Source organism: Zeugodacus cucurbitae, chromosome 5 (genome assembly GCF_028554725.1).
Source record: "Zeugodacus cucurbitae isolate PBARC_wt_2022May chromosome 5, idZeuCucr1.2, whole genome shotgun sequence".
NCBI classification, from domain to species: Eukaryota; Metazoa; Arthropoda; class Insecta; order Diptera; family Tephritidae; genus Zeugodacus; species Zeugodacus cucurbitae.
Window position 1 is genome coordinate 31,235,055 of NC_071670.1, and position 12,605 is coordinate 31,247,659.

Sequence of the window (12,605 nt, forward strand, 5' to 3'; positions counted from 1 at the left end):
GCCTACTTTGAGTAAACCAAACTGCGATACAGAATAATTTGATCGAATTACGAAGGATTTAGTTATAAGTTATTTCAAGGTTTAAATTTTTATTAACTTATATAATCCGTGAGAAAAATATAGCCGGTATTGCTTAAGAATTCGTTTAATATATGTTGCGTTGCTCAAGCTGTCATAAATGACGAAGATGAATGTAACCCGTGTTTTATAATATCGCACTTTACTTATCCCAATTTAATTTAAAAGAGTCTTCTGTAGATATGTTGACCTTTGAAAGGGTAACTTAACTGATCATCATTCTGTAAATGTAATTTAGAAGTGGGAGTATACATTTTCTTGAACTCAGTTATTTGCAAGCATTCTAGCTATATATGGATATTATTTTGATACACACATACATATTGTCTGGTCTATGTTAGTCTTTCCGAGCAAATGTTGGTCATAACTCACGTATGTCATGTATTTTAACTTAATCGTTAGTAAATGGCAAACTATTATCCTAAACACCGTCTAAACGCATAGCTAAAAGACGTAGAAAGTACTACGAAATTACAATATGTATGCCATAACCACCTGTAACTGGCAAACAACGTTGAAAAAATGTGGAGGTTGAAATTGATCGAAAAGGATTGTGGTAGCGCTCACTTGCGGAAAATGAGTCAAAATATACAGTTTATGAATATTCCTGCCTCAGTTAAAAGGTTACTATGAATATTACCATCTACAGGATGTTGGTAAACGCCCTTTAAAAGGCAGTATAAGTACTAAAACTTACATTCATTCATAAGTAATTTTTAAATAGAAATAGTGTTATGAAGTGTAAAATGTGTGTAAATTGGTCAAGAGTTAAATTACGGTTACTATGAATTAGTGGTTTCTTTGTATTATAAAAATTATGTTTTTTCACAATCTGCTTTAAATTAATGGATGTCTTCTCGCCGGCAATCGATTTTGCTTATGCCATCATTTTGTTACTTGTTGACCAAAACAAGATTAGATAATAGTTAGCGATGTTGCTTAGTTGAAAAGTGTTCGTACATAAGAGATCACTGCAGAGATTTGTTTCCTTTTCATTAAATTTTATGTTAAAGCTATGACTTCAGTTAATAGAAGAAAAACAGTATATGATGACTGATAATATTTAATTTTTATAAATATTCCGAATCTAAATTTTTACCAAATCTGAATTCTATACTCTAGTACCTTTATAAACAATAATAGAGCGCAATGTCTCTGTACATTGTAAGTTCAAAAAATTTCACTTTCATTTTCACTTATATTTGCATTCGTATTTCACATGCATATTAGATAGCATAGTTCGATAATCTGAACAAATTCTATCTCCCTGAGAATGGTGCATTTCAACAGTGTTGAGTGTCGATTGAAATGCTTTTTGTCGAGTATTTTATTAATTCTTAAACGAACATCCAACGAAAGTTGTACGTGTAGTATACATATATTATATGCTGCACATGTCAACCAAAAAATTAAAATAGAATAGAACGAATCGTAGGAATAAGAGTGAAATAGAGTGAGAAATTAAGTTTATTTTAATTGAAGAAAAATTGTCAATATGTATAACAAAATAATGTTATTATGTTATTATATTTAAAATTGAGCACTCTAATAAGTATACATAAAGTAGTATCACTAGCCATTTTTAGTGTCGAATGGTGCTATTGTGCAATTGTTGCATACATAAATACAATCATGTAATTTTGTGTTTTACACGTGTAATCACCTAAGGCGTTATAAAAACTCAATGCCGAATATTCTTACTTAAGCTCACGTATATCTTCTTATGAACTACTAGTTGCCCTTTTAATTATTTATTGTAGTTTGGCAGGCAAATAGTTAAACTGCTCCTTTGATTCCGTCTCATGGTTGAGAAACATAATAAAATCTTCCAACTTCTCTCACACACAACTACTTGCGTTGAAAAAATCACATTAAAAGTGGCACTGCAATTAATTCACTAACAAACAGCTCAACAATTCTTTTACTTGAATTTTACCCTTTGGAAAAAAAATGAAATCGGAATAATAGTATCATCTACTTCAATGCAATTTCCAAGTATGCCATATTTATCGTTTTGGGATATGAAAAGATTGGTGAATTCTAAGTATACTCGTTTAACAGTTGAACGTATGATAATATTATTGTACAGGGTATCTTCTGTTTTTGGTAGTGAAATTACATATAAAAGAAGTGAGTTTTTAATGATCATAGAAGGTCCTGCATATTTGAGTGCTTGCAGTTCGTTTTTAAAAGGTAATGTCTCAGTTTGAGAAAGAATATTTGCGATATCTTCTTTATTTAGAATTTGAGAATGGACGATTCCTTGTTTGGCTAATTGGGTTGCCATTATAATTTTTGCAATTTCGTCTTTTACTATACTTAACCTATTATATAATGTTTGTGCGAATAATTCCTTATTATTCTTTTTTATTTCATCCACAATCGTATTATAACTATCTAATATTTTGTTATTTGTCTTGATAAGGTATTGGTTTGTAGTGTATTGTATGTTACTGTTTTCAGTCAGTTCATGTGTTGTGGAAAGTATTCGGTCCCAGTCAGTGGCATCGGGGTTTCCTGCTAACCATTTCCAAGCAGATCCTATCCAATTGATCGATCTCTTTTGGATGGTTGTGTTTTTTGTTCGCAGTTGGCTTAATAAGCTATCTATCTCGGAAAGTTGATGTTTTAATTGTTTAAATAAAATATTTGTTTTACTAATTTCGTGGTATATAGTAAGTCTAACGTCGTTGGTAATTTTTTCGTAATCGTCCAAGTCGATAGTGTGGATAATTTTATATGTCCCTTTTGTAATTTTTCCTAGTCCTTGTTTGATTGTCACGAGCGGGCTGTTGTATTCGTAGGTGTCCACTGTTGCAGTTGTCCAGTACGGTAAGAGTCTAAAGAGTAAATGTCAGTTATTTTTTAAATGCGATTTATGAATTTTTCTATTGTCTTTAGTAGTTATTGTGACGGTATTGTCTTTAGCGACAGTTTCTTTCTTAAAAATTGGTTTGGTTTTGCCTTTAATTTGTTTATTCTTTTTTAATATATTGTCTTATATTTGTATTTTTTTGGTTTCTAGCTATTTCATTTCGAAGGTCACAATTAACTATTTCCTTAAAGTTTGTTAAATTTTGATAATTAATTCTTTGTGTTCTTCTAAAGAAAATGTCGGCTGGTTTCCGTTTTGTAATTGAATGTATTGTGTTATTATATCTGTCAACTGCAATGTTGACGATTTCTTTAATAGAAGAATCAGGATATTCTACTTGGAGATATCTGATTATTTCAATAATAGTGGAATGCACACGTTCTATCGCACCATTGACTTCACTTTTCTGAGGTGGTGCTAGATAGATTTCAATTCCTAACCCCTCCAAATAGTTTAGAGTTATTGGGCTTATAAAGTTGCCCTCATTGTCCATGACTAAAGTCTTTGGTACCGTGAAATAGTGTAGAAGCTTTATCAATTTATCCCTGATATGCAATACCGATTTATTTTTTATTCTCAAAAATTTTACAAATTTAGAGAATTCGTCAACGCACGAAATATATTTTTCGCCGGACATTTCTATAATGTCGATATGCAATATACCTGTTGGGTACGAAGGTATAGGTGTTGCCTGTAACTTGGGTTTTTGTGGATGTCGATCGTACTTATTACATCCGCAAATTTCACATGACTTAGTTTAGTGTATTTTTTAATCAGTTTACTCATTTGTGGAAAATAGTATTTTTCCAATATCTGGTCTTTATTTTCTTTACTATTGCGATGGGCTCTTTTATGTTCCTGTTCTATTATTTTAAATTTAACATCTTCATCTGCGATATCAGTAACTACTTTTTGTGTTACCCTGATACGAAATTGTGAGAAATTTTCTTGATACACTTGCTGTAGCAATGAAATGTATTTCTCTTGGATTTTAATTCCATTTATTATGTTTGGGTTTAAAACTCTTTTCAATATTTTATTTAGGTTTTCTGTATCGTAAACTACACATTTAATGCGGTATCTGTGGAAGCTTGGATGAGGTTCTTCATGTATAATTTCCTCCTTTCCTTCTGTAAATATAACTTGATTTTTGAAAACGTTTAGTGGAGCTTCACAGTGAGGAATGAGCTTTGAGCTATCCTCTTCTGCGCTATGTTTTGAATTTTCGTCTGTGGATGTTAGTGTATTAATTTCTATTGGCAGCCGTGATAACGCATGAGTTTATAATTATACTCTTCTATCCTTGCTTTCTACCTTTTCAACTTAGCATTGTTATTACTATTACTTAATGCAAAAATCAGTGGCTGGTGATCTGTAAGTATTTTTATTTCTTTAGCTCCATACAGGCAAGTCCTTAGTTTGTCAAGAGACCATACTATGGCGAGCATTTCTTTTTCTATTGTCGAGTAATTCTCTTCGGTTGTATTTGGTGATCTAGATATGTAAGTTATGGGTCTGTCTTGCCCGATTGTTCCTTGTGAAAGGACTGATCCGATTGCAGTATTGGAAGCATCTGTTGTCATAATAAAGGGTTTATTGAAGTCTGGGAATACCAGAATTTCAGAAGACGTAAGTAGATATTTTATATCATTAAATGATTTTAAGCCTTCCTCTGTTAGTGAAATTTGTATCCGTTTTGATTGACTTGCTTTTATTTGAGCATTTTCACCTCTAGTTAAATTGGTAAGTGGCTTGACAATTTTTGCAAAGTCTTTTATAAATCTCCTATAATACGATGCTAAACCTAGGAAACCTTTTAATTCTTTAAGGTTAGCAGGTGCAGGAATTTTTTTAATAGCGGATATTTTTTCAGGATCTGGCAAAATACCTTTGCCCGTTGTGACCTAGAAAATTCACTTCTGTTCTAAAAAATTTAGATTTTTCCAGATTGACTTTTAAATTTGCTTTATACAAAAGCATGAACACATCTTCAATATTTTGTAAGTGTTCTTCTTTAGTTTTTCCCATTATTATAATGTCATCGATATAAACGTAGCAGGATTTTCCTATAAGTGTTTTGAGAACATCATTGATCATTCTCTGAAAAATGGAAGGGGCATTTTTAAGACCGAATGGCAACCTAGTAAATTCATATTTACCATTGGCTGTAGAAAAGGCTGTCTTTTCTATGTCCCTTTCCTTCATCCTGATTTGGTGGAAACCGGATGTAAGGTCGAGTGTAGTAAAATACTTACATTCGCCTAAGCTAGCGAGAGTGTTGTTTATATCAGGTATTGGATAGGAATCAGGTATTGTTATTGCGTTTAGTCGTTTAAAATCAACAACTACTCTATACTTTTTTTCTCCTGATGGGCCTGGTTTTTTTGGAACAATCCACAATGGGGAGTTGTAGGGACTCTTTGAAGGCCTTATTACACCATTGTTTAGAAGTTCTGTTATTTGTTTTTCTACTTCGCCCCGTAGGTTGGTTGGGTAAGGATATGATTTTGTATAGATCGGTTCTTCGCTTGTTGTTCTAATCTCTGCTAATACAGTTGTGTCGATTGTCCCACTGTCGGAGACTGGTCCGAAAAGTTCCGCATGTTTATTTATCATTTCCTTAACATCATGTTCATAGGGGTTATCTTGAATATTATTTATTTGTTTAGAGATATTTTGTTTTAGTGGCAGTACCACATCCTTGAGAGTTATCGTGTCATTTTTTCTATTTATGACTGCTCCCAATTCTTTGAGGGTATCATCGCCAATGATGCCATCAAAGGTTTTTAAATTAGGTAATATAAAAAAATCAAAATTATTTGTAATACCTATACTTCCGAAGAATGGTCCACATAGTTTATGGGTTATATTTACTTGACCTGCGGCTGAGTGAACTTTGAAAGGACGCTCAAGTTTCTTTGAATTTTTTGAAAGTTTTTCGGAGACAAAGTTTTTATTAGCTCCCGTATCTATAAGGAACTTAACGATATCCCCGTTTTTTTAAGTTAGTTCTAAATAGGGTAGGCTAGACAGGCGTCTGTCATAATAATTTTTGGGCTTTCCTAGGAATATTTGAAGAATAATTGGATGGCCTTACTATAGGCGTATTGTTCGGTCGATTCATATAGTTTATTCGTCGTGAATGTATTGAAGGGTCCACCTCCATCGGGACTGGTGGTTTAGGAGTGGTTGGTCTGGGTGGTGGCGGAGCTTGATTTTGGAAATTTTTATTATAGATTAAATTTTTTCGGCAGGGTTTAATACCCTTGGTACAAATATTGGTTTTTGATTCATTTGGTGTTTTTGAATTTGATTGGAGTAACCTCCATTCTTTGCGTAGATTGAATAATTCCTTAAGTTAATGTTTTGAATTTCCAGGCAGGAAGCGTATGCTTCGGGTAGGTTCCTGGGCCGTTGAATGACTAGCATTCTGGACAATTCGCCGTTTAGGCCTCTGATAAATATATCAAGGGCTCGGTTCCTATAGGTTTCCAGTAGAACACTATTTGTTTCTTTGGAATGATCCTGACTCTTTATTTTGTTTATTATCAGTGATTATTGGTGATTGACTCTTGCGTAGAATTGTCCTATGCTGAAGTGTTTTTGGGATAAGGTTCCTAGTTCGTGTTCTAGAGTCCTAAGGTCGCGTTTGTCTGCATAGTGAAGTGATAAACAGTTTTTGATTGTTCCCCAATCATCATTGAATATATTATATGAGATTAAGGCCGTATGCGCAGGGCCTTTAATTTTCTGTCTAATATGCCGTAAGATGGCTCTATACAATGGCTTTGTTCTGACTACTTCGTAGTCTTGCAAAACAGATTTGACGTTGTGGATCCAGGATATGAATTGAATCGGATCTCCTTCGAATGTTGGGAGGTTCTTCACGCTGTCAGGTAATTTGCTAATTTCTATTAGGTCCGACTCAGTTAAGTGAATATAGTTATTAGAAATAGAACTTTCGTTGTGGGGATTTATTCTGCTTTCTAATTGATTTATCCTATTGCTCAATATTTTGGACTGTTCGATCTGTGCATTAACAGCACCTGTTAGGTGTGTAATGGCTTCCTGAATTTTTCCATTTCTGAGGTTTACTATGGTTTTACAACAATTTTTATTTGACTAATTATTTTTATTGCTTTAGCAATTTTTAACAAAATTTTTATATGTCAGATAGTTATAAGTTTTACATACACTTAAAAGTTTATTTTTCCGACTATATTTATTGCTATTAACAATTTTTTAAACAATTTTATATATCGGGTATTTCTAAATTTTATATAAGCTTAAAATTAACTTACAGGAGTATCAGCTTCTGCATTCTCTTCGGACGGTCCACGTGATCCTTTTTGAAGCGTTAGTCCTCTACTGGGGGGTGGATGATGTCACTTTAAGCGTTGATTTGGCGGCGTTTTCGTTTTGGTTGCCCGCTTTAGTATTGTGATTTGATTTGTCACACACTTAATAGTTTGCTTTTACTGTTAAAACGATTTTTCACTTTATGTCTATAAGCAATAATTTTTTGCACAGAATTTTATACACCATCGAAAAAGCACAATCACTTGCATTTGATTTGTAAAAAATTCGCACTATTCAACAACAATTTATATGTTTTTATAAAGTTTATATTCTTTAGTGAATTTTCTTCGCTTTTTTAACTTGCAAAACGTACAGTAGGCAATTCCAAGTTTTAAAGTTCTCGGGCGCCAGTTAATGGTAATGGGAATGTGTAGTTGTTGTTATGTTTGGAAATGAACTTTATTGAGCAACAAATGATATTGTTTATTTGCAGTATATTGCTGAATTGAATTTCTGATTAAAGTTCAACGTTCTTGTTTATATATTTTGAAAGCAACGACAACTTTGTTGTTGTTATATTTTGATAGCTACTCTAGCTGTGATAACTTACATGCCATATGTAGTAAAATTACTATAATAAATAACTAATGAGAAGAGTCAATGTTCGTTTATTGCTTTATTATTAACTTGCCTCCAGATTAACATTGATGGTTTGAAAATTGATTGGATAATTTTTAAGAAACAATTGAATTTCATGCAAAATGCAACAGATCTGTTGTTGTTGATATTGAGCTTTTTTGTCGAATTTTAATTCCTAGCCAATTATGAATGCCTCTGTGCTCAAAAATGGGCAAAACCGGGCCAATAATTCCTTAGCCCCATTATATCTAAAATATGGAATTTTAAACTTTAAGTTGACTTTATACCGTATATATCGGTTTAAAAGCGATATATCGTAGAAAATGATGTAGCTTGATGGCAAAAATTTGTGAATATCATATTATTAGGTTAGGTTAAACTGGTAGGCCAATACGCCACACATAGACCTATTTAGATCCTTTGCGATACCAGATGGAGTGCCGTCACGTTGTCCACGAGGAGTAGTCATCTCTTAGGATGCCTGCGCTTGACGCGAATTTTAAAAGCATTTGTGGCTTCACTTTCGATACCTCTTCCAGATTCTCATATTGTGAGGCCCCCAAGTAGCGAAGTCTCTGCCTTGACAATGCAGGGCAGGTACACAGAAGATGCTTCATTGTTTCTATTGCACCTTGCTCTTGACATTTCCTGCAGTTATCTCGATCTGCAAGTCCCATTTTGTAGGCATGTGCCGCCACCAGACAGTGACCCGTGAGTATTCCCACCAAACTCCTGCAGTCCCTTCTATCGAGTGACAGAATGAGTTTGGTGTACTTCTGGTCTACGGTTTTACACATGGCTTTAGCGGTTTTACACCCCGGTATATTTGTCCAAGGTGCTAGGATTTTTCTTTTCATGCCCCTGTCCAGATCATCGAACAGACAGTGCATGGGTTTGCCAATGCTATTCGCGTTTCCGGAAGACAGTTTTACACCATTCTTGGCAATTTCGTCCACAATCTCGTTGCCTTCAATGCCTTTATGTCCTGGCACCCAGTAGAAGCGAAGACACGTGTTCCTGGCAACTCTCTCCACTGCCATCCTGGTATCCAAGACACTTTTGGCCGAAATGCAAACCGAGGTTGTTGCCTTAATTGCTGCTTGACTGTCTACGTAGATATTGACTTTGGAGTAGCCGGCTGCTGTATTGAGGACTAGCTCCGCGGCTTTCCCAATAGCAAATACCTCCGCTTGAAAAATACTGCAGTGGTTCGGAAGTTTAAAAGGCTGCTTTACGCCTAACTCCTGACAGTATATTTCAGCACCTACCCCGTCCTCCATTTTCGAGCCATCCGTGTAGATATTCAATGGGCTGCGTGAGGTTATCATTCCCTTACGCCAGCCGTCTTTTTCCAGGTTCACCCGGAATCTTCTTTCCCAGTTCATTAGTGGGGTCAACCACCGAGCTGTGCCCAAAAGTTCTATGCGTAAATTCTCCTCCCGCCAGTAGTCGCCCTGCAGATTTTGCCGCATAAGTTTCGGCAAAGAGATCTATCGGCGGCAGGTTAAGTATCCGTTCAAGAGCTGCCGTAGGGGTGGTTCTCAGAGCTCCCGTTATACAGAGAGCTGCGAGTCGCTGAACCCTTTCCAATGGCTTTCGATAAGTTGACTTCTTCAAGCCTGTCCACCACACAATAGCACCATAGAGCATGATTGGTCTCACTATCGCTGTGTAGCACCAGTGCATGAGAGAGGGAGAAAGCCCCCAGGTAGTGCCTAGCAACTGCCTGCATGCATATAGAGCATTACTAGCCTTTCTTACCCTTTCTTCCACATTGTGCTTCCACAGTAACTTACTGTCCAAGACGACTCCTAGGTACTTAGCGCGGTCCTTTGGTGATAGTTCTGTTCCGTTTAGCGATGGGAACCTCCATTGAGGGATTTTGTATTTCCTTGTAAAAACAAGCAGATCGGTTTTTTCCGCATTTAACCCTAGGCCTGCTTGTGTTGCCCAATTTTGGACAGTATTGAGTGTGCTGGTCATTATGTTGCTAATAGTATGCAGACACTTTCCTGTTATTACTATGGCTATGTCGTCCGCATATGCTATTATCTTGGGAGCTTTACCTTCTAAGTTCTTCAACAGATTATTCACGACCAGTGTCCAAAGGAGCGGAGAAAGTACTCCGCCCTGCGGAGTTCCCCTACTAACTTCCTTAGTCGTTCTGGCATCGTTCCATTCTGCCGTTATCCTTCTAGATGTCAGGAGGTTTTTTACCCAGTGCCGTATGGCTGGTTCAACTCCTATAGACTCGATGCCATTCAAAATGGCTTCCGTTGAAACGTTGTTGAAAGCCCCGGAAATGTCCAGAAAAGCTCCGAGAGCATACTCCTTATATTCCAGGGCCTTTTCGATGCTAAATACTAGTGAATGGAGTGCAGTCTCTACAGATCTGCCTTTAGTATACGCATGCTGTTCCTTGGACAGGCTGCCAGGGGGCGCCGCGTTCCTTATATGCACGTCTATAATTTTCTCTAATGTTTTCAGAAGGAAAGAGGTTAGGCTTATGGGCCTAAACTCCTTTGAGTAGGTTGGGTTGTTCTAACCTGCCTTTGGAATGAACACTACCCTAGCCTCTCTCCACGAGTGCGGCACATACCCGAACGTTAGGCATCCTCTAAAAATCGTTTTTAACCACGGCACAACCAACCGTGGTATGTTTTGTAGCATGGCTGGGATGACTCCATCCATACCTGGGGCTTTGAATGGGCTGAACGAGCGAATTGCCCATTCAATCTTGTCATCCGTGATAATTTGTTCAGGAAAGTTCCTAGGACATTCCTCTCCACACTCAGGAGTGACTGTATTCTTACAGCCTGGGAAGTGCACGCTGACAAGGTCCTCTAATGAGTCCTCACAGTTGTGCGTCCATTCCCCGTCAATTTTGCGAATCAGACCAGGTGGAGCGGGACTCTTGGATAACAACTTCCTGGGCCTTGCCACCTCATTGGTCTTTTCTAACTTGCCACAAAAGCTTTTCCAGGACTGACGCTTGGTCCTACGCAATAGCTTTTTGTAGTCTCGTAGGAGATCTTTATATTCACCCCAGCATTCATTATTCTCTGCTATTTTGGCCCAGTTGAACATCTCTCGTACCTTGCGTCTGCAGGACCCGAGTTCCTTGTTCCACCAGGGGGGCTTTGTGTTTTGCCTCAGCTGTAATTGAGGACACGCGGATTGGAATGCCTTGTTGAGAGCATTTGTAAATAGGTTTACGCCCTCCTCTAGTTCTTTGTGAGAGTTAAAAGTGCAAGGTCTGAGTCTCTTACACAATAATATCCGTCTGTAGAGGTCCCAATTTGCCCTTCTTGGATCCCTTCTACCTACACTTCTTATTTTCGCTTTCGATCGAATGGAAAAGTAGATGTACCTATGATCAGAGAATGAGTCTCTTACACAATAATATCCGTCTGTAGAGGTCCCAATTTGCCCTTCTTGGATCCCTTCTACCTACACTTCTTATTTTCGCTTTCGATCGAATGGAAAAGTAGATGTACCTATGATCAGAGAATGATGGTGTACCTAACACCTTCCAGTTCTCCATCACTACACCTCTACTTGTATATAGAGTAATGTCTAAAACGTTCTTCGATGTGGGTCCTATATAAGTAGGTTCCTCACCTCGATTGGCTATCGCTAAACTACTTTGAATGATAACGTTGAATAGTGACTCACCTCTCTGGTTTATGTCTGGGCTTCCCCAGATCGTATGATGGGCGTTGGCATCGGCGCCCACCACCAGCGCCTGCCTCCTGTCACTGGATGTAACCGCCAGTCTATGGAGCTCCGCCGTTGGCGCCTCGCTATCGTGTGGCATGTAGCAGGATGCAAGGAGTATGAGCTCATCCTTGACACCCTTTACACCCACCACCGTTAAGTCATCTGTGGAAAGATTGAGATCAACATGAGAATACAGTTTTTTGCTCACCAGTATTGCCGTTCTTACCCTGTTGGTTACGCTCGGGATGTATGTTATAAAGTTTTTGGACTTTAGCCCAGAGACCACGTTTCCCGAAGCTATCCATGGTTCCTGGACTAGATCCACGTCGTAGCCGCCCTTCTCTAAATTGAGAAGGAGCTCGGCTGAGGCGATCCTACTCTTGTGGAGGTTCACCTGAATTACCCTCAGCTCCTGATTTTGCGCCATCAGATTGCTGGGTAGGTGCCCTCTCCACCTCCTGTAAGACCAGTGAAGTCGCCATGATCTCTTCGATGCCGAGATCCTTCTCCACTTCACCTTTTTCTAGCGTGTTCTCATTGCCGTCCGCGGGATGGCGCTTTTTGAGGCGAAGGTACACGCTACCAACGCCCCATGCCATCTTCCCGAACTTCGCATAGAGTATGTCGTCCGCCGCTTTATTAATCTGGAGGATGTAGCTTTGGCCTCCGTCTTCGTTTGAAGATTTCGTCACGCTTAGTACCCTCCAGTTGCTAGTCGGCACGTCCGGGTTTTGTCTTTGTAGTAACCGCAGAGCATGATTCGGGTCTACCACCTTAGGTATAATAACCTTCGCTTTGGGCACCGAAGGAATGCTGCTACGGTCTACCACCTCCAATTTGGCGTTTTCCCATAGGTTCGGAAGCGTTTTTACAGCCTCCTTCACCCAGGTCAACGACGGGTCGTCTTTACATTTCAGGATCTTGACCCCCCCAAAGCCACCCCGCTCCATCGAAAGTTGGCATGGGTGCGCTTGGATCGGAGTCCATCCGTGCG

General features: G+C 38.0%; 1 protein-coding gene across 1 annotated transcript; it reads right to left on the reverse strand.

The window, feature by feature from the left end:
* Positions 1 to 4,460: 4,460 nt before the first annotated feature.
* LOC128922138 (uncharacterized) lies at positions 4,461 to 11,918 on the reverse strand. The gene is made up of 3 exons (XM_054231762.1): positions 11,838 to 11,918; positions 11,322 to 11,773; positions 4,461 to 4,526 (listed from the first exon to the last, which is right to left on the reverse strand). The coding sequence occupies exons 1-3, from the start codon at positions 11,914 to 11,916 to the stop codon at positions 4,461 to 4,463; spliced, it is 597 nt and encodes a 198-aa protein (XP_054087737.1). The 5' UTR covers positions 11,917 to 11,918.
* Between the last annotated feature and the right edge of the window lie 687 nt (positions 11,919 to 12,605).

Bases quoted from the DNA above. Each gene is read 5' to 3' on its own strand.
- LOC128922138 (XM_054231762.1), bottom strand. From the start codon at position 11,916: ATGGATAGCTTCGGGAAACGTGGTCTCTGGGCTAAAGTCCAAAAACTT. The intron at 11,774-11,837 runs GTAAGAACGGCA...ATCTTTCCACAG, and splicing joins TCCCGAGCGTAACCAACAGG to ATGACTTAACGGTGGTGGGT. The intron at 4,527-11,321 runs GCAAATTGGGAC...TTATGACAACAG, and splicing joins GTAGAAGGGATCCAAGAAGG to ATGCTTCCAATACTGCAATC.